Genomic DNA, 25,284 nt, shown 5'->3' with positions numbered 1-25,284 from the left:
CTTCCTCTCCCTACCTGCCTGGGCAGTCGCAGCAATTCATTTTAAGGGTATTTTTTTCATATGCATAGAAGTAATGAAGAAAACTTGGACTGACCCCATATCATACGGTTGAGGAACTCTCCAAAGTTGTAGCAGGAGATGATGATGGCAAGGCTACCGGCAAAAAAGGCTGCTAGCCCAGAGGGGCTGAACAAAGCAAAGAGAGGATATACCCACTCTCCCGTTACAGAATAAATCCACAGGACCCTGGCAAGGAAGGAGAGAAATTACCTTTGGTTAGGACTATTCAGTTAGAAGAACCACTTCATCATTTCCAACTCCTGAAGGGCTGAGTTATCAAAACAGACTTGATACAGAGAAAATTAGCTCAGCTGCCGATACATTGCCTCAGCACTTGGCCTATTTGCTGTGAAGCACACTTGAGCCACTGCTAAATTAGATGGGTTTCAGTACAGGTTGAAATGCACACAATATTCTGCTGTCACCCTGGTGGCATTGGCTATTAACAGCAGTAAAAGCACAGTAAAATCACAAAATGTTCAGGAACAGGGATGTGCTCTTGATTATGCTAAGAGAAGCTTGTTCAAACAAGCTCTCACATATGTTTGCTCCTTAGTTACAACAGCTTTTCAGCCCCTATCCAGATCCCTAGAGTCTGTGGAGACATGGAGCTGTTCCTCCCTGTCTCAGTCCTTCTGCTGTTGACCACTGTTTTGAGGAGTGGAAAGAAGTTTTCAGGGGGTGAGAGGGCAATAGGAATTCTCCATCACCTTTTCTTTTCTAAGAGGAGGAAGAGAAGAGGAATGGGTAGGTGGGAAACAGATGTGGCTGCTTCACCCTTTTGTGAACAGTTTGCAAAGCATGGTTTGGAAAAGAAGGAAAAGGAAGAGGATTAATATGCCTGCTTTATAGAGTTTCTTTTCTTCTAATTGGGCCCTCTCTTTGTGCCTTTATTATTCTCAGAAAATATCTTGTAGTGCCTGTCAGTTCACTGGTAATACGTTCATTGTTTATGGCTCATAAGAGTGGTTGGTAGAAAATGCCTGAACTTAAGAATATAGAAGTAATCTTTATATCCTAAGTATAGGAAAAATACTTTTTTATTGTGAATAAAATTATTTATTTGTATTGATTATGTAAAGAATTTAAGAAATAGGGTAGGTCTTCATTGATTGTTATCAGGATGTGTCATTTTTTTGATAAGGAATTAAAAAAATCATATCTGAGGATTATGCCATACTTTCCACCACCAGTGCTAACATGGGAATGCAATCACAATTTTTTCTGATGGCACCAGCCTGCCACCTTACGCTGAGCATCATGCCTCAAAGAGAAGCGACAAACAGGCTGCCCCACTATCCTGAAGCTGTGTCGTGACACTGAGGAATGGGAGAATGGTAAGGAGAAAGAAAAAGGCTGAAAAGATGTTTCTTCCTTTCTCTAGTAAAAGAAGGAAGGAGTGGGTCATAAAAAGGTGGTTTTGTCTTGCCTGTAAATTGAGATGTACTAATCCTCACCTAAGGGACAGAGTGGAGAAATGGAGGGGATTGATAGTAGAGCTGTCTGGACTGAGCATGGAAATATTTAAATGTAGGGACTCATTTTCATGATTCAAGATTCTTTCATCTAACAAACAGAGCTGTGAAACACCTAAGTAATTAAAAAAAGAAAAAAAAAAAAAGCCTGCAGGAAAGGCCCCTAAGAGGCTGAGCAGAAATACTGAAGTCCAGGTGCTAAGTGGAGCCTGTGCAAATGTCAGCGTGTGTTCTTCACTGCACAGGACTCCTCTTTTCTTATTGTGTCTCAAACAGTAAAACAGAGAATGACAACCACCTTTCTTTTATATAATGAAGAACTAGATTATCTTGATGCAGTTTGGCCAGCTGGTGTGTCTCATATGAAGCACTCCAACCTGTATTTTCAAACCCAAATAAATGACTATGCAGGGTATTCAAAGCCACAGTGAAACCCTGCTCAGAGGCAGGTGTCTGGTGCAAGGTGTGACTGGCTGCTCGGTTTCTCTGCTGCCTCGGAGGGACCAGCCCCTTCTCAGCCCATCGACACTGCTGCAGTGGCAGAGAGAGTTCAGGGAGAGGCTTGGAGGAAGGACTCTGTTGCTTGTGGAACATATGGTGCCCAAATGCGGCTATTAAATTGCCAGGTTGCAGCACCAACAGTAAAATATGTACTTGTGTTAAGACTTCAGTGAACAGGCCAGAAAATTTTTCTTTTGGTTGAAAGCTGTTGTCTGTAGTTTACAGGGAACCACGAAGAGGAGGCAAAAAGAAAGCAGGCAGGAGTTCCCTTGCTGATTTGGAAACAGTATTGGCATTCTAATATATTTTATCCAGTCATCAGAGCCCTGGCACGCAGGGGCCAAACACTCTAAGGGGCCACCTTCCACTCAGCACCCTGGCAACACAGTGCAGCACCAACTCACAAAAGATACTGGGAGGGCTCAGATGTGGTGATGCTTGTGTTGATCTTCATCCTTCGGTGTGGATTCAGGTCCTGATATGAACCATGTCTACTGAGGGGTGAAATTGTTCAGCGGATAGGGATTTTAGGGGAAAGCACGGCACACATGGCTGTAAGAGCAGTCTGGTCTCAAAGAGAATAAAACCCAAATGTTGTCATAAGACAAAACAAAGCTGGCATTAAGCAACTGGGTGAATCAGAACACAGAAAAGGAATTTAGGAAGCCATGGTCGTAATCCTATTAGGCTCTGGGCTGGATTAGAATAAATGGCTCCTAATTTGCTCATGTAATGTAGCAGTGAAGTCCCCTGCTTCCACAGCCACTCTGATGGGTTTCAAGTCACTCAAGTGTTTCATCTGTACAGTTTATTTTCTATTCCAGATGTTCACTCACTGGGCTGAAGATGGTCTCTAGCTGAGAGTGAGAACTGGTGAGTAGGAATGAAAGGATGGGTTTTCTCATAGTTCCAGTGACTTCTCAGAAGTCTTTGCATGAGGACAAGTCACTTCCTTGCTGACCAGTATCCTGTTGTTATACAGGTGTTCTGTATTCTCCACCCTAGAGTCTGGATGTTTCCTCATCTCTGGAAAGTTGTATCACAGTATACCCTGAAATTATACAGACCCCTTCCTGAGTTGGGTCTCAATATAAGGCATCCTCTGAGAGGTTCAAAGTGTTGGCAGCTGCCCATAGTTACACAGTGTGGCAGTGCCTCCATATCCCAGCGCTGCAGCCATGATGCAATGAGCAAACCTACTCCAGGGGTGCATGACACACACAGAGCAGGTGGACAGATGGCTATGAGCTGTGGGAGATGCTGATTAGATACAATTAATTCTCTCAGGATCATTCTCCAACAGGTTGGGGATCAACTGGTGCATTGCTGGAAATGTGGGCAGTGTCCACTGGTGGAGTGGGAGGCGGTAGTGGGGCAGATACCTCCTTGCTACCCACCAGTTTGCACCTGGCTCCAAGTATCATTTTCTGTCTCAAGTTTCTAAAACCAGCCATGTGTCCCTGCCAAATACCAAACTGAGTTTTACATCTCTCCTGCTCCCATGACCCCCAGACCTTCTGGGATTAGGTGTTTTTGCAGTGAGCAGGACAGCAAGTGGATGTTAATTTGATGGTACCAGTAAAAACAAAAACTCCAGCCCTGAAGAAATTAGTCAAAGTACCCCTGAGTTAATGGCAATTTAGTTACTTTCCTATAAGAGGCCTTACAAGAGCATGTAAGATCTCAGGACCTATATTGTGTTTGAAGAAACCTGCCTTGCCTGTGTTTGGAAATAGTTTTCATGGGTCTCAGCTGAAGTTTAAATGATTTCTCCATGGAACAGACTGCTGTCTTCCATATGTCTGGGTGGGAACTTTAGCTAGAGTACAGCCTTTGGCCTTATTTTACAAATAGATTACTTGAGGAAAAAATACCTAAATTCTTACCAGCTGATATACAGAAAAGCGACAAATCCCAGTAGGATCAATCCCTTCTTCTTTGCTGGGTAACGATGTGGCAAGGCAAGGATTTCCAGGAGAGCAAATGGAAATACAGCCGTGTGCTGAGGAAAAAAGAGAGTCTGTCACTGACCGATCGCAGTGCCTTCAGTCATTGCTGATCACAAAGTTCAGGGAACTTTCATGAGCAAAGGATTATTTAACAATACTGAGTATAATTGTATACAAATCTGCATACTTCATTTTTTACAATAAAGAAGTACCCCTACAGTAATAAGCACAAACATTTTCTTGTTAATATGATGTAAAAATGAGGTTTGTCTGTAGCATCATCTATGTTTATAATAGGTGAGCTCTCCTTTTGCATTTTGTAATGCAATAATTTTTTTTATAATTCCCATTAGAGTACAAAAGATATTGAACTCTATCATTATGTGTGGTTGAGGATGTCAGAAGAGTGCTCCTTGAACGCACTAAGCAATTACTGAATTGCCTTCACATTCTCTTCAAGTCGTTATTGTATTTTATATAGTGTCATTTATTACCTTCCCCAGTGCAATCCCAGTGTGTTGTGCTTCCCTTTGTAAATGGAAAAATGGATAAACATACAGGAGACTTCAGTTAGCTGTGATTGAAGGTGATGAAGGAACTTTAAACAAGCTTATCCAAGAGTGAGAAAGGAGTTAAATTGCTGGAGAAATGTGTTTTCATTCTCTTTTTTTTTTTTTTTGTTGAAGAGTTTGAACTGTAGCTTCAGTTTCAAGGACTTTAATGGTAACTGTCTGAGCATGGAGGATTTTCAGCACTGGGCTGACTGTTTTATTGTGAGGAGCTGCCTCCAAGAGGGATACTCCTCATCGTGGGGATGTTGGGAGCACAGCAGAAAGCCTTCTGGGCTCAGATGTTAAATGGCCAATGCAGGGATTCATGGGATGCTAATGACTCAATTTGTTGACTGACTTGTACCAATTTAATAATTTGTCTGGGTGAAATTTCCCTACTAAAAGTTTTGTATTTCCTGCGCAAGCAAACAATAACTTTGAATTGCAATACCTAGGACAGATGGCTTAAACAATGTTGGGGAACAACACAGCAAAACCAGTCAATGAAATGCAGCAGGAGGAAACTACAGCAACAACTGTAGCTGATTAGTTGGCTAAATTCCTGCTAATTAAGTAAGTAGTTTCGCGGGTAGATGGGGGAGATAAGGGAGGAGGGCAACAGAGAAAGATAGAGAGACTTTTAAATAGGATAAAAAAAAAGTCAAACTAAGGATTTTTTTTTTCCTTTTCCCCTAAAGGCATAACCTGCTGGGTGTATGGTATGAAGAGTCCTCTTGTCCCAAGGAAATGGTTCTAGCATTTTTAATGTAAGTATTTTTCAGAAACTGTGCTCAGTGTCAGATATGGTAATATGGTGTCGAAGTTTTATTGCTGTACCTTTATGCTATAGGTTGTGAAAAATACACATTAAATTCTTTAAATACACATTGAGCTATAAACAGCATGCATGTAAACAGTATTTAGCTATTTTTTTAAGAGACAGACATCCACTTTTGTCTGCTGCTTCCAAGTGACAACTCCCTGGCAGCTCAGTGTCCTCCCTCAGCCCTCCTATCGCACCCAGGAGCAGCTGTTCCTACCTGGCTGTCCTTCTATCAAAAGAACCATTCCACCTCAGTTATCTTTTTTCAGAGAAAAGAGATAGAAAATGTTTCTTTGATGTTCCAGTTCCTCTCATTCATTGGCACTGGGATTTTCTTGTGTTCTGTTTAACAAAGATATTCTTCAGCGCTACAACCTGCTTGGTTGATTGCAGAGGTCTCGTATCAGTGCAAATGATCCCTGGATTCATTTAACCAGAAAAATATCTTCAGTGCACACAGTTTTCATATATAATCCCTGTAACTGTCATTTAGTCAGAAATCTATGTGTTAAGCTGCTTTCAAAAAGATTTTTAAAAGCATTTATTTTCCATAGTTGAACAATAGTTTGTCCTTGAACAAAACCCAAAATGCCCATGGCAAGGCAGCAGTGATTGAAAACCTGCACCTTGTCCTCATTTTTAGGCTTTAGCCTAAGCTTTTGGCTGGCACTCTGATTTAGAGCACCTCATTTTGACAGGTATTTTGGAGCATGCCCAGGAAAGAGCAGCACAAACAGCCTTTCAGAAAGGCTTTCTGTTGCACAAACAACAGAAAATAGGAACAGGAAAGCAGCCCAAAGGCAGGCATAGAAATCGTGAATGCACTGAATGTGCTGTTGCACCTAGAGAGGAAAGAAAAATGAGAAGTTTCAAAGACTTAAGAGATTGATGCGGTAATGGCTGTGATGTGTTCCACGTCCATCATGTCCATGACCAGGGGTGAGTGGCTCAGTGTTCCACTGAGAAATGGCTTCATGCTGGGACCCTCCAGCAGCACACAGACAGCATGTGGACAGCCAGATACAGTCACAGGGAGCAGGCTGGGGCTGGTGAGGGGCAGCCTGCAGCTTGAACAGGCAGTGCGTTGGCACCGCTGCTGAGCAGCAGACTGGTAATGCCTGCAAAAGATTGCTGGGAGATCTTTTTAGTCTGTGTTGATTTAGAAAGGCTGATATGCTTTACTACTCATTTTTGTCAGGTTCCTCCACTTATGTAGGAGTTAGAGAAAACACTCAAGGGCCTATAAATCAATAGAAGCTTGAAAGTTACTGGCAAGACTGGAAAATATGGCTGCTTTTGGGAATAGCCAGTTTAGTGGAAGGGGTAGGGTGAAATTTCTGCTCTTCCTGATTCAATGAGATTTCCACTGCTTGTTTTCACATCCAAGGACAGCAAAAGCATTCAGGAGTGGGGCTGTCTGCCTCTTGTTTTGCAAACAGTTTCTTAAAGGTCTCGGATTGATCCTGATTTGGCAAAACAAATGCAAAAAGGAAAAAAAAAAAAGGAAGTAATTTGTTGTGACATAGGGAAGCTGCAAGCTGCTCTTTTCCCAAGTCCGGAGATGTCACTGGCCCATGACTGCATGCTGTGTCTTCTGTTCAAATAATTGTATCTTTTAAAATATATTTTGCCATGTGTCTTAACTAGACATGCTTTTTTTGTAGAGCCATTTAAATTTGCTGTGAAAATTCCTTCTTGAGACAGTTTTCTACAACAGTTCTCAGCTTCCTCAAGCACTCCCAGGATTTTTTTTTATTATTATTACTTTATTATTTTTCCTTTGTGGCTATAAAGGGTTTTTTTTAATTTTCCCTCTCCGCCCCCCAATTCCTTCTCATGTATACGTACACCCCAGGCTCGCAAACATGTGGGAAAATCTTCCCTTGCACTTCTGCTATCCCAGAGTATATTTCTGCCAAGCCAAACTTTTTCATTAACAGTAAAATCACAGAGGAATTTCTATCGAATACCCGAGCAAGTTTATGACAGCAGATGCGTATTTGCAGAGCAGACACCAGGGGAATGTGTGGATGGCTACAGGGCGCAGAGGCTGCCCTTTGCCTACGACACACAGTTGGCTTTCCACATGATTTCCCTCTCACAGCCCAGAGACGTTGACTTTGGCAACATCATTAGTGATAGACCATATATCATGGTTAATCATATCTGCTGAAAGGCTATAAAGGCTTCTCATATCCTTCTCTAAAAAATAAAAAAAAAGGATGAAAAAAAGATGTATTTTCTCATCCACATTATTTTTAACCATAGGTCTCTGGTGCATAGTCATTAAATATATTTTCAACCCTATTTAGCAGTGTTTCATATTCTTAAACTGACGTATGTCTGAGAAGCGCAGTATTTGTGTGGGGCCAAATTAAAATATACAGTTTTGCCTCTTCCTTTAAAGAAAACTTAATAATTAAGCTCAGATTGACACAGATCAAAACATTGGCAAAATTTGCTGGAAACAGTGACTCATTTTTTATTTCAATTAACAGTTTCTCAGTTTCACATATAAACAGTGAAACTGTCAAAAATAATTAACACAGACGGAGGAAAAAAAAAAAACCTATTTCATTCCAAGGTAAGGAAAACAGGCTAAAACAATAGCTGTGGGTACTGATCAGGCTATCAATGAACCAAACTGAACAGAGAGCTTTTCTCTGCTCTTGGCAGGAATCCTGTTGGTACTTATTTTTATGTTCTTTGAAATATTAATGTATTTACTTGTCTAACAATCTCTGAGGAAAGCTTTCAGCTAACAAATTTTGCAATAACAGAATTTTTTTTTATTTCTTTCTATAGTGAAGAGATAAAAGTGATGTGACTTTCAAAATTAGAAGCATTTAGTTACCTAATCACACTTTTAGCCTGAATTCTGCTTCCAAAAATTCAATTTTAAAATCCTTTGTGTCTCTTTCAGGAAGTCATTACGATTTTTCACTTGGTTTTGCTTCCTTTTCTTCTTTCTCTTCAGGTGAATCTGAACTAGTTATAAAATTGCAAATTTCATTTTGTTGCTCATACAAACTCTGGCATATGAATACAGGGGGAAGAAAGCTTCTTAAACATATGCTGAACTTCATCTGAAATAATGGCATGTTAACTTATCTCCTGAAGACAAGAACATTCCCCTGCTTCTTTACTTTTTGTTTCCTATCCCGTGTTGTATGTTTCCCAGGATACGTTTCAGGTTAACGAGTTTAAACTAAGATAAGTAGTCCTCTGAACATTATTTCCAGTGTTTTCTAAGCCCATATGGAATTTTTTACTTCCCATGTTTTGAGCAATTTGTGTATTTATTTAATGCTAAATCCTCATTTTGCCGTTGAGGATTCAAGTGAGAGCGAGTTTCCTGGGGCTGAGAAGAGAGGGTTGGATAGAGTTAGTGCTCAGCTGCAGGCTCCAGCCTAGGCTGCGTTCTGAGCCTATGAATAATCTCCCCAGAGCTGCTGAGATCACTTGTGCGCCTGACGCGTGTGTCGCGGTTGACTCCGTGTGACCTTGTTTGACTCCAGAGCGAAGGAAAGGATGCCTCGGTTGACCAGAGCTGTTTGTTTCTAATTCGTCTGCATTTACATACCCTCCATGTCTGCTTTCCATTAACATGTGAGACTTTAGGGAGGGATCTTTTCACAAACAGTTACCACTGGCCAAACTAAACTCCACTGGGCACAGTTGGAGACCATCAAGTGCTTTTGAAAAACTGCCTGTGTTTCTCCTTTCAGACCAATTCCCTGCAGAGCTTGTGTGCTGACAACTACTCATGGCCAATACTCATGCTTCTCTCTTCCCCATCGGTATGTTACTGCAAAGGAAAAGGAAAAACCCACTTTGGTGTTGCCTTATGAGGCTCATAAGCCAGTGTTCATTGGTTGTCCCTTGAGGTGTTTACTCAGATACTCAGCTCTTTGTTGGGAAACGTCCTCTTGTCTATGGAAATTTCCTTCAGTTGGATGCTTTCATGAACAATTACAGCCTGTGTTATCTGAGCATAATAAAACTAAATGGCTTCCTGTCACCATAACCTCTGTTTAGTTTTATACTCATAATTTTCCGAATCTCTGTATGGTCTCTCCTTTCTTGGCTTAATTTTGGAACAAGTTCCCTCTTTTGATTTACTTTGCTATTATTTTGCCTGTGTGCAAATGCCTCCTTTAAAATTTTCTTTTGCAATCTCTCCCTATACATTTTTCTTCCTCTCTTAACCTCTCTTTATTTTTCAGGGTGGAAAGGGCTTAAGCATAATTGTTCATTTTATTTCTTTAACTAGTATCTTGTCATGTTTAGTTGAAGAAATAATTCTGTCTTAGGGTTCCTACATGTCTTTTATATTTCCAACCATCAGTGCATTTTCAGGGAACCACAGATTTATTTTATGGACAGAGTGGGAGGAACAGGGAGTCCTGTTACTGAGCAGGTGTGGTGGCAGATTAGTGAGGGATCTATTGCTCAGTTTAATTCCAGCAGCACTCCTCTCTGAACCATCAGCTACTATCTGTTTCTGTCCTTTCCATCTCCATTCATGCCCACCTGTAAAGCAGCGTTAGTATTTTTTTCTTAGACGTGTAGGTACTTTGGGAGCGTTATCATGAAAAGTGGATGAAACATTAGACCAATTGTATGATCAAAGGTAAGAGCTTCAGAGATAAAGTTTCTTGCCTGCACACATGCATTTTTGGGAATAAGGGCCTGGCTGAATATCCTATTGCTTACTAGCAAATGTTTTGCCTCAATGTCAATGCCAGAATTTTAATTGCCTTTCTCTCTGACATTAGATATGTAGTCTAAGAAACTGATGTTGCACTGCAGCTGGAGGCTGACATGAGACTGAAGTGACACATCCTTTGCCGTGGAATATTTGTCTCCAGCTGTTCCTTCGCGGGGTGTGTTACAGAGACTGCACCTGTGCGCACTGGGGTAGCAGCAGCCTGGGAGGATTCCCTGCCATAACATTTGTCTGTGAAACACATACTTTCTCCCTGAGGAAATTGGCTTATGTCAACAAAAATGGAAACTTCAAAAAAATCTGCGTAGTGCTGGGAAAAGCTAAGCATCTTTGCTCTTAAATGTGTGGGGTGATTAATTTTGTGTGCCATGTTCCTCACACACACATTCTTCTTCTTTTGCCAAAAGCTGAATGTAATTGGCAGCCTGTGAATGTCCATAGTTGCCAGACAGCTTAAAATTGAAACACTGTGAAATGCAAACAAATGGAAATGTTTCTCTCTTGTGTAAATATGCAAGAATTATTAAGCATTAATTACCGCCTGCAAAGAGAATCGTTTAAGATGGTCAAAGATGAACCCGAGGTTGTTCTTGTGTACACACCTGGAGTAGGAGTCGGGTTCAAGTGGCCTGGACAAGAGGATTCTGCCCTACAAACTGAATTTGCACCCCCTTTTTTGGTTAGTGATGCAGCAGCTTCCTAAAATAGCTGTAGTAAGATGTAATCCTTCATACAGATACCCTCACATGAGAGTAACTTATATTCATATAACTTACATTTTTTCCAGATGGAAGTAAATCACATTGATCTGAAATACTATTTCTGTTGATGTAGATGTGTCCACACTGGGAAAGGTGAGGCTTAGCTAGGTAGGCAGAACACAAGCAGCTTGTGTATACCAAGAAGCTCCTGGATGAGTGGGGACATAGTGAGTCCTGCTGGTATTCTTATTGTCAGGGCATTGGTGGCCTGCTTCAGTGAAGGAAAATTACTTGTATGCACCTTTGTTCGTTCTCTCACTCCCTTGCATTTTCTTTTTTTTATTTTCAGATACAGCTTAGCTACAACAGGGCAAAGTGCAAAGGAGCTTCAGAAGCTCAGGCAATGAGGAATCTGTTGGTATCTTTGCTGAAAGTCTGCCAGGTAAAGCATGTTTTTTCTGAGTCTCCATTTACCTTCCTTCCTGGTCTGTTCTCACCTTTTTAGCTTACAAAATCTTCTGAACATGCCCGACTCATAACTATATGCCAGTAGAGTGCCCAGGAAACTAAAATGCTGTTTTTTGTGAAGGTGAGAGGGTAACACAGCTACAGGGTAAATTACAAAAACAGGTGGCCAAACTAAACTTAGATGCAGCCCGAAAATAAAGAAAATTGTGCTTTTTAGAAGAACTGTGTCTACAGAATGAAAATATAAATCTTTTACAAAAACACAATTCTACCGTTACCATTTTTTGTGAACACATCTGCTCAACATTTATATGTATCTTTTGTTATAGATTAAAATGTTTTTGAGTTATCTCTTCTGACCCAGCAATGCCCCACTTTACTTAGCATTCAATTCTGTCAGACCCTTCAAAGTGTAGTGTTCCCCAATACTGCCATTAAGTTGAATAATACATGCATATGGTTTAATCCAAGCTGTCTCCAGCAGTTAGCCTCCTTTTGGAGAGTATCCAGATGTTGCTTGAAAAGAGATGACTGGGAAAGAAATAAACAAATTCACTTGACGAATTGGCCAGTGTATCTTTTGTCTCAGCCATCTTCCACTTCAAAAATCTTGTTCAAGTAAAATAATTGTGCTTGAGACATAAGTAGAGTGGACTTTTTTCATCCCCAAAGCTCAAGGTTTTGTATAAAGATGGTAAAACATAATTATCCCAGGCAAACAGAAGCGGAAACTGAGGCCCAGCCTTTGGGTTAAACTCAGTAGAAAAGGAAAGAGAGAAACCTAGGTAGTCTGGAATATTTGGTCTCCTTCAAATATGAGCAAAATTCCTTTCTACATTAACCATCCTTTCTGCAAAACAAAGTGTTTCTGCTCAGAGTGCAAAAACATGGCTGAACTGTAGTGCTCACTCTGCAACTATGGGTACCAGGTGGGCAACTTACAGCTCTTTCCCACTGTAAGAGCAGTCCATGTGAGGAAAAAAATGGTTATTCATTTCTGCAAAGAAGGTGCTGCAGCATCACCACAAAGCCAAGGAGCTCAGTATTCCTGAAGTGGTTTTGCATGATTATTTTTTGGGTTCACTCTCCAGTTACATAACAACATATGCTTTCCCTATTTACAACATTAAAATAGACTGAGATTTAAAAAAAAAGTACTCCCACTGCAAAAGATATGGCACTGATGCTTACTACTGATATACCCATGTCTTTTTCCTCCAAAGCCAGCTACATGCTGCCTCAATCTGCCATGAAATGCCTGTAATCTCAGAGCCATACTGTAACAGCAATATGCAAGGAAATGAACCCAAAGAAAAAGTGTCTGCTTGGCAATCAGAACTTGGAGATTGTCCCTTAAAGTGTTGATATTTCCCTGGATCTCCCAAGTGTTTCCAGGGGATATTTTGTGTTGGAAGAAAGAAATGTCTCAGCTAAGCCTGAAGACACCTGTTGGAATGTGTTCCAAACCACAAGGATTGTCAATAGCAGGGATCAGTCTATGCTGGTGGCAGATGTTTTACGCTTGATAGTGACTGGAAGGAAAATTTCCTACCCAGGAACTGTCAAGCACAAGATGACTGCAGTGTATTAAGAGCCTTAGAAATAAAATACCAGGTTGTGATAGAGATTTGCTTTATGTGAAGTTTCTCTCCCATCAAAATAATTTTCAGGAAGAATTGTTTTTCCTTTTTTAACACTTGTTTTTGACATTTCTGATAAAGAAAAGCATTTTGTTGTAGGTAAAATGACTGTTATGAGATGTAGGTAGGGTAAGAAAGAAGTTATAACTGATATGTTTGAGGGGTTCCTGCAAAGAGTTCTTGCACATGAAATAAAAATGTATGCCCTAACACCTCTCAGCCTTCCTATGTCATAAACAAATCTGGAAACGGAAAGGGCAAATTCTCAGCTGTGAGCCAGGATTAAAACAAGCAGCAAAGTCTGTCTCCTCTGAGCTCCGCTTTGTGCCCCCCTTGCCCAGCACCTCCACAACTGTGAGCATTTTCAACCAGTTGCCCATACCAAATCCTGGAGCTGGAACCTGCATGATGCCGAGGACATGAGGAATCTTTCATTTTGGTGGATGATGGTTTTCAGAGAGAGCAGTGCCCTTTTGCACCTGTGCAGAGCTCTGGAGCACCACAGAAGGGGCCCTGGTGGAGATGAGCTGGTGGACAGAGAGCAGGTGATGAGGTGAAAAGTGCATGATGGCTGTGGTTTATCACTCGGGTATCAGCAAAGCGGACATGCCTCTGTGTGTTTGGATTCCAGTCACACGTCTCTGAATAAGCCTGTCTAAATCAAGGGGCTGCTCAAACCTCGAGCAACTGTCCTCAGCCAGACACCCCAAACCCTCCCACCTTTACCTTCAACACTCACTGGGGACTGCTGCAGTGCATTGTAAGGCACTGCTCTTAAGAAATGAAGTCTGGAGAGAAATGAGTCTTCTATGCAATTATTTCATACTTTTTGGTTTCTCTGATTCAGCCAAGCACTGAACCTCTCCCTTCTCTCCCACTTCCCATTCACCCCACGAGGCCTCCCTGACCTTGCAATCCACCCACAGTTTCCATGTTACTGTCAGCCTCCTTTCACTTGACTGATGAGAAATATGTGATTGTTCAACACATCATAAAAACCGCCAGAGCAAATGAAGGAGAAATCTGGAAAGTATTTATAGAAAATCTGTAAACAATCATTGCAATCCAGCTATTCAAAGCTGTGCACACATTAGCTTATTAGCTGTAGAGCTGTCAGAGTCTCTTTTGTTATTTCACCTTTTTAAAAAATTAAGGGCTGCTTTGTTACACTCAGCCATTTTGTATTTAAGAGATTCTTTAGCAGACACAATTTCTATTTTGAGCTACAATAAGTGAGATTCTCTTTCCTTATGACTACACATCATTTCATTGACTTCAGAGGTTTGACAAGCACCGATTCACTGACATTCCTTGTGTGCTAAAAGGCTTCTTGAGGCAGCTTCAAGCACATGCATCTGACTGCTGCGTACAGCTCAACATCAGATTCAGATAAGCAGGAAGGAGGAGGTGAGAAAGAAAAAGCTGTGAAGCTCTTCTGGAAAACGGCACAATGCAATGGTGGGACACACGTTGCAAAGTCTCCTTTTTCTCTGCAAGAGTCTGAGGTGTTTCTTACTCACCATAGCATGATTTAACCAGAGCGGGATGACTCCGTCGAGGCTTTTGGGGTAAACCAGCTCTCGGTTGTAGGTATACAGTGTCCAAAAGGATATAGACACAAACTGGAACCAAAATGCAAAATGAAAGAAATTTAAAAATGGAAGACAAACATAACTGATAGGATTTGGTTAGTGCTTTCATTTCTGAGAAGGCAAAACATCTCCATGTTTTTTTACATGAAAAATGATGACATTGCCACATAAACTCACTTTATCACACATTTATTCTGAGATGCAGTGTTCTGTGTTGATACTGAGAGAAAAAAAAACCCTGCTTTATAAAGGGCCAACACTGACATTTTCTGTGGAATCCAAGATTAGCTGCTTCTTTTTTTTTTTTCTTCTTTCCCTTTCCCTTTGCAGATAGGATCTTTTGATGGTCAAGAAGTTCTCCTCAAGGGACTGTCTGTCAACCCTTTGTTTTGCTCAGTAGCAAAGTAAAAGCAGATCTTGATAAGGCAGTTCACATAAACTTACCCTTTTCCTTCACAATTCATAAGCCAAATTCCTAAAGTGCAAGTGAAAGCTGCACACTGTGGGCACCCATTTTTTCCCAGGAGAGCAGAAATTACAGTGGGACAACATAACTGGAGGACAGGATCCCTGGTATCAGTTACTGATACCTGGAAGCTGATTTGCAATTCTTGGCCTGACTTTGTATTTGAGCACACTTTGTGCTTGGGGCTGGAAATCAGGGGTGTGAGACTCCGGAAGAGTGAGACTGCGCCACTGTCCTGCAGGCATGGTGAGGATGCCTGGGGGGATATGAGAGCAGCATGGTGAAGGCTGCTGTGCAGTGAAGATAATTAGCCAGTCTCTCTGACTCCATCCCTGGCAGGGCTTTTTTATCCAGCCAGCTAGCTGAGCTGCTTGTGGACCATGTTTAAGCAGTGCTTCTCAGCCCTCTGAGATTCAGTGGTGGCTGCAGGCATCACTCTCACAGAGTGTACCTACATGTATAAATAATCCATCAGTTCCTGTCCAACCCACGGCATTTTGATAAACAGCGTTGTCTGTGGGGGAGTAGGTGATCCATGATGAATCTGACGTAGGCTGCAACTATAATTATTTTTCTGTGATTCTGTTTCTCTCCAGTGCTTATTTAAAGCTACTCTGGCATCAAAGAAGGAGAAGTGAGGTTTTGCTGCCTCTTAGGTACCCTCTAATATCCTCCTGACCTGTGCTGCCCTTTAGAGAAAAGCCCTAAGTTGATAAATCCACAGCTATTTGGACCGTGAGATTAACAGTGAGGTTACACTTCATTCACCCTTTTGGGGTCAATGTGTATCCACCTGAAGACAGCAACCCTAATGTTTGTGCAAGAGGCTTTGCTCTCAACCATGACAGGCTCAGCACTGTTTCTTCTTCTGAGTGGTCCAAATCCATTGCAAATTCAATGGTAAAAGAAAGCCCTTAGTTCTTATCTATTTTATACACATACTTCTGGTACTATACACCCCTAATCATTTATGCAAACATTATTTTCACATACAGAGACAAAGGGTACTTACTGTGGACACTGGGAAAGCCAGGACACTGAAAAGAAGGTCTCTGCTGGAAATTACGCACTTAGCACATCGCAGTTTCTTAATTAGTCTCAACACATCAGCCAGGAAGGACACCCCATAGAAGACAGCCTGCAAAACCTGAAGTAATTACACCTAATGAGGGAAACTCATCCAGCTTTCATTAGCATGTTCCTCAATGAAATCCGTTCTTGCTCTTCAGGGAGCTGTTTTGTTCGTGAGCTGCAAGCCTGTGTGAGGGAAATAGCTGTTGGCTAAATCTCTTTTACTAACCCAAACTGATTAAATAAAGTTGGTCGGGAGATAACTTTAACAGTATCCCAGTTAATTGACTAAACAGAGATGTGTGATGTGATTCAGATGGGTGAAGTGAAGGGACATGTTGAAAGCCAGCTCCTATGTTAATGGTTGACCACTGGATGTATCTGAGCAGGAGAGAACAAATAATTCCAGGACATGTTTCCTGTAAAGCAATTGCTAGATAGCGTTTCCCACTATTTAGCCAATACAGGTTCTTCTTTCTAGAGACTCACAGTGTAGCTGATCTCAGTGTCAAGTAGCTCAAAATGATGTAAGGTGAGAATTAGGTGCAGAAGTTACAAAAACAGAACCTCTTTTGCTAAACTCAAAGGGATTTAGGAAAGAATTTCAAGTGCTTAGAAGCAAAGATCCAGGTTCCACCAACTAAAACTGAAGTTATTATTTAAGTTTAAATGAAACTATTTATAACTAATGAATTTTAGGGTTGAGAGGTTGTGTTTTGGTTTGAGGTTTTAAAACCATTTACAGGTAGTGAGGGTGGGATTTTTGCAGGAGGGCTCTAGGAGGATTTGATAAAGAATTAGGTAAGTGCTGAGTGACAAAACAGAATTTTCCAGATTAGTGTCATATTGTCGAATTGTCATATTATTATGGTTTAAACAAATATTGCTTTTCTAATTTCTCCATTTTCTCTCCTAACACTACACACCAGATCGAGATGAACCAGATTTGTCAGACACACAAAGGCAGAACAGAACCTTGAAGAAAAATACTTCTCCCACTGTCTTGCATTTAGCACCGAGTCAGTTTAGTTAACTCATGGAGCCACCTCTTCTTTTTAAGGCTAGGTTGTCCCAGAGTGATGCAATATGGGAAATGCAGCCTACTGCAAACACTGGATCAGCTAGTGATGCTTAAATGGAAAGAGGGCTACAGCTTTTAGGATGAGATCTCTTTTGCTATGATCTTACTCTGAATCAGATATTTATTTAGAGCAAAGTCTCTGGAATTGCGGCTGGTTACTTCATCAGTTTCTGAAGAAGCTGAAAAGGGTGGTGCTTGGGAGGGGACAGGATTAGTGCAATGTTTTTCCATCAGAAATTCCTTTATTATCAAAATATATGAGGGGAGGAGGGGACTATGATTTCACCATGCCTGTTGTCAGGCAAGGGCTTCTACAAGCTTTAGTTTGCAGTCCTCCTGTGCAACAAAATGACCATAGTTTGCAGTTATCTGCAACCATCCCCGAACATTTTGTTTCTTCCCAGCACAGGGAAAAGATACACTCTTCCTTCGCTATCCGTTCCACAGTCCAGAGAGTCACCACGGTAGGTACAACTGTTGGATTGTTCCCCTCCTTGTGCAGACCCACACCAGTGGAGGTGCAGAGGTGCTGACGCAGGCTGGGTAACTGGCCCAAAGTCACCCAGGACCAGGTATCAGAGGTTGTGCATCACCCAGTTCAGCTGCAAAGCCCCACATTTCCTATCAAGGCTTAGGGTGAACAGATACATTTTTACATAAAAAAAACCCCAAGCAGCTTCATCAGCCCAAAACCCCACAGATGTTTTTGTTCAATTCTGAGGCACCAAAGCAGCTCTTTTAAATGTGATTTTTCTGTTCCCATTATCACAGTTAGCAGGCACTACTTCAGTCAGTAGGGATTCAGCCCTCTAAGTCATGGGTCTGGTTCAGTAAAGTCCATGCTGGGATGCAGGGTACTTAGACACAAGCACATGTTCAGCCCAAATGTCTGTCCCAATCCTTGGTCTCACCAGGACACCAATACCAAGTCCTTAAAGAGCTAAGAAAAGCCTGGTAATAAACAGAAGCTCTTGTTACACCCTGTAGAGTCAGCAGTAACTTTCTGTAAAAGGCATGAAAAATGAACATCAGGGTGGTGACAGTCCAGTGACACATGGTGACTAATTGCCAGTAAAGCAATTAGGGAGAGGCCTGGTTCCCAGAGGATGGGGCTATTATTATCTTGTTCATGGTCAGCCTTACATTAATCATGGGACAGGGATAGGCTGCTTCTTTCTCCGCTTCAAAATTAACTAAAACAAACATTACTGAAGAGAAACAGTCCCAAAACAGCCACATTCTCAGCCTGGTAAATATTCTGTTATACACAAGGGAGGGCAATGTTATCTTCTGTATGGAAAATGCTTTTCTGAAAGTGTAACCTGACCCATTTCTCTGGCTAAACATGGAGAAGAACAACTACTGAAGAAGTTTGAACTCAGCCTCAGGAACTTGGGTGTGTGCTGCTGTAGATCTACCCTTGTTCATCACTGTAGTTTCAGAGGTGTTTCAGACACTTTAGTGATCACCCTGTATGTCCAAGAGCAATGGAAGATTATACAAATAATTTTCAAAACAGAAAACTGAGCTAGGATCATCCCTAGTGCTGCTCAGTCTGGCATTGTGCACCCCCACTAGGTTAAAATGCAGGCTCCAAACCCATTTGGGTTATTGTTGTAAGAAAGGTGCATCCAAATCTTGTAGCCCTCCACTAAAGGAAACATGTTGACATTAAAAAAAAAAATACATGAAAACATCAAATTATTCCAGATGTCCTGTGAATTTCCCAAGCAGCAGTGCTGGCGCTCACAAATCCATTGCAGGCACTCATGGAATATGAATCCACTTGCTGTAAATAGAACGGATTCCCTAAAGTGTTCCCACACGAACAGAAGGAAGACTGGAAGCATTCAGAAAGCTAATGATTAACCCAAAGAGGAGAATATGGATATGATTATCCCTGTTGCAGAGAGGCTGCTTTCCCCTCTAGACCCTGCACAGTTCCATGGTGCTGGGTGCTGTAGAAACATTTAATTTGGCCAGATCAATTTTCCAAACTGAGACTCATAGTGACAAAGACAAACCTCAATTTTTATCTAGTGCAGTGATCAAAAGGGCGTTTCTGTTTAACTAACGTGACATGATTTACTTTTGTGTATAAGATCTTGCCACATGTGTATATTGAAATCTCCAACTAGTACAAATAAATCGGGCTCCAAGCTCTGCCCTTAAGGGAGGGATAAATCCAATATTCCGAGCAAGTTATTAGACATAAAAGTCAACATTTAGTGCAGACACTCATCCATTCACATGATAGTGTCCTGGAAAATATCTTTACTAAATACTGGGCCTATTCTGAAACAAATGCAAAGCAGCTTTCAGGACAATTGAAAAGTATTTCCATTATGGAAGGCAAAAGCGTAAGGAATAAATTGGGGTGGGAATGCAATTAATGGTTTTTAAAGGTGCAGTGATTTACTAATGGATTTACAGCAGTGAGCAGATTTTTATGAGCTCGGATATTTCAGGTAATGAATGATTCTGCTTGCACTGTTTTGTGTCACAGATGAATGAAATTAATACAAAACTGTTTTTATCTGTCATTTCTGCTTCTGCAATAATGGGTCAATGAACCTCTTTGATACAAAGCCCACTTATCCTCTTTTTTCCCCCTACAATAATATTTCCTTTCTGAATCTTGATTGCTATGATCATTAAGAAGATGAATCTGAAGCAATGTCAGAGCTGTAGCTCTCTCGGGAGAGCCACGTGACTAGCAAGGAATTGAATGAAGTGTTAAAAGAGGGTCATATCTAGAAGGAATTCTTCCAGCATCTCTCCAGATAAATGCATTTCCATCCCCAAAAAACGTCATTTTTCCCAGTGTTTCCATTTCAGATCACAGTGAGGTGACCAGAGCAGCTTTCCACAGAAAGGAATTTTTAAATGCAATTCCAAAGAGATAAGAGAAATTTTGGAGGGAAAATTTCCAAGTGATTCAGCCAGCCAGTGCCAGAAGCCAGGCAATCCCAGTCTGGCAGGACACAGGCAGAAGAGCTGGACAAAGGCTGTCTCTGTGTTCCTAGCTCTGGGGAAGCCTCCAAGGCACCACCCAGGCCTGCCCAGCACAGCAGATCCACTGAACCAGAATAGCCCAGTGTGAAGATTTTGCCTGCTCTTCTTCCCCATGACCATACCCCCCAACATCCTGAGGTGCTTTCTGGGACTGCATCCAGACTGACAGAAATTCCTTGTGTTGCATGTGCACCCAATGGACATGTGTGGCTGCCAGGCACCTCTTGATCCTCCATGTCTCTCAGCAGCAATAGGAAGTGGCTTGATACCAAACCGTGGGAAGTCTTTTAGGTCCTGTGGAGCCCCACATAGAGCACTACAGCATGTGGGACTTGTTGTCTTCTCACCCTCTTCCTCTCTTATAGAGCAGCTCAAGAACCTTTTGCCACCTTTTTGCCTCTGCTTTACCAAAACATGAACTACCCAGTTCAGCAGGAGAAGGGGGGTGACAGCATTTCCTTTCCTAATCCCCTTTCATTTTTTGGCAATCCTTTGAAGAACAAGGACTACCATGAAGGAGTAATTTTGCACACCCTGTCCCATTGCCACATTTTCTTCATGAAAGATAGGCAGTATCTTCAGCCCAAACTATCTCCCTGTTGGCTGGCAGCTCCATTTTAGCATTGGGATCAGATCAATGAGTGGTTAAAAGCTGGGAGACAAAGGACTGGGGAAATGGAGCAAGAGCCCTCACTCATAGAGATTTAATAAGACCTGAGCTGTTCAGCAGATCTGTAAATGAGCTGGCAAAGAGAGCAAATACTGAGGTGGTACACTCTTGTGAATCTGACGGGGTTTTTTTCCCTGTCAAAGCAAAGCCTGACTGTAAAATTGCCAAAGAATCTCAGGATACTGAGTGCCTGAGAGATCAAATAGTAGGCAAAAATCAGTGTTGGTAAGTGCAATGTAAAGCATTTCAGAAAAAAAAAAAGCAGCTTCAATTATCTGTTTTTCAACAGTGGGTTCTATATTAGCTATCACCATCCAGTAAAGAAATGTTGGACTCAGTGTGGATAGCTCTCTCAACTCGCCCTCTCCTTGCCTACCAGTGATCAAAAAAGACAAATAGAGAGTTAAGAGTTGTCAAGAAGAATTAAAGAACAAACAAGGAAACACATTTAGGCCACTGTATAAATCCATACATGCTCATAACTTGACCACTGCAGCCTGCCCCATCTACCCCCTCCTGAAACTTGAAAAACTGCTGCATAGGGTGGCATGGATGCTATAATGAAAGAAGCAAGCCTTTGTGAAGAGAAATGAAAAAGGCTTGGACTTCCAGCTTGCAGAAAAGAGTAACTGAGATGATAATCTAATGCCACTCTAATGAGTGGCAAAGAAAACATGAACAGGGATGGATGATTAGATTACAACACAGAAATAATGAGGCATTCAGTTCAGTTGTCAAGGAAGCAGGTTTGCACCCAACAAAATGAACTGCTCTTTCAGGCAAGGCACACTTGCCTCGTGGCACACAGAATAGGGAAAGTACCAGAAGTATGAACAGGCATGTTTTTCCTTTAGAGAGGTGAAAGGAAGGCTTTGAATGGGTATTAGCTACCTTAGCCTGGATTTATTTTTCGGCTGGGGTAGTCAGTATGCTAGTGGAACAGTAGAGCCATGGAAACTTCATTTCATGCTTGTTCATGCTCTTGCCTTGTGCAGCCTTTCCCTGACAATTTACTGCTGGTCACTAAGGGAAGCTGGATGATCATTTCAGTGAGTATTTCTTCATCCCAAAATGCTGGGTGATGGGTTACTTGCTCTGTCCTTTTGATCTCATGCTTTAGAGCTGGGTGGTAAATCTCATTATTATGGTGCCAGGGGATGGGGATGGAGATGCTGTTTTGCCTGAAAGTATGGGTGATCAGCCATTCCCCAAAATGGCTATACTGATAAACACACAACATCACAATTAGCAGTACATATGCCACCCCAACTGCAGTGATACATGTGTATCCTCAACCTTCCACAGCTGGCTTGGCCACTGAGGAGAGCGCCGTGGCTCCCGGAATCCCCAGGTAGCGGCCACTTCACTTGCCATTCACTGCCTCTTCGTTGCAAATGTTTTGCAGAGTCACAGAATAGTTGAGGATGGAAGAGAACCAATTCTCCACCTCCCTGGGTGTCTCCAAAAGCCCCACTTGGAGCTGGGGAGCCTTTAGGCTTCCACTGAACTCCAGCATAAGGTGTCTCCTTTTGAAGGGTAAAAGTAGAGACAAACATGCCCCAGACCAGACCTCCCACTCATACTTAACTTTGACAGTCACACAGAATGGATGAAAGGCTGTATAGATCCTGGCGGTCACCCTTCAAATTAGCAAGTGTCTCTGAAAGTTTTCCCTTGTAGGAAACCTCTCCACAAGCCTGGTCTTTCCACCCCACCACCACTACTTCCCTGAGCTGCTGATGGATGCCTTGGACTCTGAACAAACCTTCTGCCCTGGGTATCTCTTGTGCTTTCACTTTGATTTCTATCCTGTGAAATGTTGGCACATTAGAAGAACCAGAACACATTACAGGCTCTCATTTTCTGTGTGCTTTTAGGAAATGTACAACCAGTTGATAGCACTGCTAAAACGCATGTAATAATGTCACAAGCACCTCTCTCCACAGGCTGGAATTTCTTTCCTTTGTGTTTTCAACTAATTATCAAATGAAGCAGGACTCTGAATGGCTAAATTAGTACTGTGCTCTGCTTTGTTTTAACCTTCCTGTAATTTAGAGGACATAAAAGCCTATTAAAAAAATTGAAGTAAAACTCCAAGCATTGAAGTGTATTGAATTAAAGGTTAGAAAACAGGCACCAAACCTGTGTGTGTTCTGGCTGAACAAAGCCCCACTTTTCTGTCCTTCTCCTCACTGACAATGTCTCTTTTACAAGGAAGCAGCTAGCTTCAAAGTACTTTCTGAAAACCAAGCATCTCGCCAGCCAGTATTCTTTCTGCCTGAAACCTGTGAATACATTTCACAGCACAAGCACAGATCCCTCCTTAGTTTCCTTTGGGGTATAAACCACCAAAGGAAGCAGTTTAACAGCAGCAAATACACCAGCTGCATATGTCTTGAGGAGCAGATGGCAGACAAACAAATAGACATATTGGTATCACTGTACAACACGATTTGCTTACCAGATTGAGGACTGTCAAATATTTCCACTGCCCACCGTAAAGGAACACTTCAGATGGCGGTCCTTCTGCTTTTACTTGTGTGGTGGAATAGGCAATGAAAAAATACCAGACAAAAGCAAGGCAGTGGTACGTGGCAAGAGTAGAGATTTCCATGCTTCAGCCAAGAGCAACTGACAACTGGTCTGAAAGCAGCTTTTCTCTTAAGGTGCTCAGTGCATGGGATAAGGCAAGGCAGGAGGGTTTACTTCGGAGCAGTCTCAGGACACGATGCCACTTTGCTCTTGTCAAAAGGAAAAATCACAAGGCTGTGAACTTTGCTTCTATTTGTTTCCCTTTTCACTGTACAGATAGGCTAGGGGGGTGAGGGGAATGAGAAGAATAGGCTTACTCCCTGGATTTAAATGCCTTGCTCAAGATTAACAGATTAGTTGCAGAGTTACATAAGTTTTGGGTTGGGTTATTTTTTTGCTAAAGTGGGGGGAGTTTTGCTGCTGATTTTGTGTAACAGGCTGTCATGTGTCGGGTAGAGAGTGAAAACAAGTGGCATTTTCCTCACTTGTAGCTGTGTTTGCAGCCATGTCTCCAGCTCAGCTTAGGAAGCCTCTGTGACTTGTGCCGAAGAAAGAAGTGGGAAATGTAACGGTCTGTGAAAGAAAAACCTAGTTGATTTGTTGGTAGGCTATGGAGGTGTCAAGGAAGCTGACAGGATTCATAGGCAAAGGTCCTTGGGGTCGAAAATTTCTGTGGCTGTTCACATTTATGCCACCTTTATGCCGTTCCCCACAGCTGGGATTCATCACAGCTGTGCTTTGCAGGCTGGACAAACCCTGAGTCACTCTGAAGATCTGGCAGGGATGGAGACACAGGGCAAAGGCTTTGGGTGACAAACAGGAAGTGCTGAGCAGTGTGTCTTGCCTCTCTGCTTCTTTATTTGCTACCATTCACCTTCAGACAGCCCCTCTTCCCTGGCACAACATCATCACATCATCAGGGCTGAGAAGAAGAGAACAACCAATACAAAATGACCCTAAAATGAAGCAAACAAAACAACTCCCAATGGCTGTTTTTCCCTCTCCTCCTGCCTCACCAAGCAGCCATAATTAGCACTGGAAAACACATACAGCATTTCCTAGAGTCTCTATAATTGCCGTGCTCTCAGCAGTAATTGCCACCTGAGTGTTTCATGGGGGCCTTGACGGGGAGCAGGTATCATGCCCCAGCCCATAGCTGGACCTTCCCCATGCAGGATGGGGAGACAGGATGCTCTTCCCACCCTTGAAGAGGTTGCCCCATGAGTGGGGCTCAGCTTTGGCTGAGCAGGGCTCGGCTTTGGCCAAGCACACTTCATTAAGAGATCTCTTTCCCTCCCTGCCTTTTAACTGGTCTACAGGCAGCATTGAGCAATCTGCTGTGTTTTGGTTTGGCTTGTTTTTATCTGGCTTTTTTCCCCCTCCTACTGGATGCAAGGCTCCATGTGGGATAATTTCCTAGGAACTCAGAGAGCAATCTGCATGCATGTTGGGAAACAGACCTTGCGCTAAGGCACTTCAATAGTCTCCTGTGTTTCATTGACTTCTCCCCTAATTCAGATTGCCCACATCCAGATCCCCCAGGCATTCCAGCCACCACAACCCCAGTGAATTATTGCTGCCTCACTTAAGAAAAAGAAAGATGTAGAGCCTTCTGTGGTTGTTTGAGGTTAGAAGAGAAAATCCCCTGCCAGGAAAAAAAAAAAAAATAAAAGGGATTATGTTTTCTGTACTCTGACAATGTCACCAATCTTTTCATAGAATCATAGAATTATTTGGGTAGGAAGGGACCTTAAAGGTCATCTAGTCCCAGCTCCCCTGTCGTGGTGTCTATTGTGGTGGTTAGCAGCTTAGGAAACTTGGTTAGTAGGGACTGGAAAAAAACCAGCTGGTCAAAACTTCTGTCCCTACAAACCAAGTTTCCTAAGCTGCTAAAACACCACACATGGGGAGGGACATCTTCCACTAGACCAGGTTGCTCAAAGCCTTGTCCATCTTGGCC

General features: G+C 42.1%; 1 protein-coding gene across 3 annotated transcripts in view; it reads right to left on the bottom strand.

The window, feature by feature from the left end:
- LOC121674619 (androgen dependent TFPI regulating protein) overlaps positions 1-23,670 on the bottom strand; it is a 30,622-nt gene extending 6,952 nt beyond the window's left edge. The window contains exons 1-5 of one of the 3 annotated variants that reach the window (XM_042049118.1): positions 23,254-23,669; positions 15,968-16,102; positions 14,418-14,519; positions 3,923-4,038; positions 95-246 (exon numbers count right to left, since the gene is read on the bottom strand). In XM_042049118.1, the coding sequence (XP_041905052.1) occupies positions 95-246; positions 3,923-4,038; positions 14,418-14,519; positions 15,968-16,102; positions 23,254-23,406 (658 nt within the window). In that variant the 5' untranslated portion in view covers positions 23,407-23,669. Of the gene's footprint in view, positions 1-94; positions 247-3,922; positions 4,039-14,417; positions 14,520-15,967; positions 16,103-23,253 lie in introns of all 3 variants that reach the window. The other 2 variants (XM_042049117.1, XM_042049119.1) reach the window with 2 other exon arrangements.
- Positions 23,671-25,284: the final 1,614 nt, after the last annotated feature.

This window comes from Corvus kubaryi, unplaced genomic scaffold (assembly GCF_017639235.1).
Source record: "Corvus kubaryi isolate FWS band 111438036 unplaced genomic scaffold, C.kubaryi_AGA036_p1.0 69, whole genome shotgun sequence".
Taxonomy (NCBI): Eukaryota; Metazoa; Chordata; class Aves; order Passeriformes; family Corvidae; genus Corvus; species Corvus kubaryi.
The sequence above is the reverse complement of the archived record's forward strand: the minus strand, read 5'-3'. Positions and strand labels throughout refer to the sequence as shown.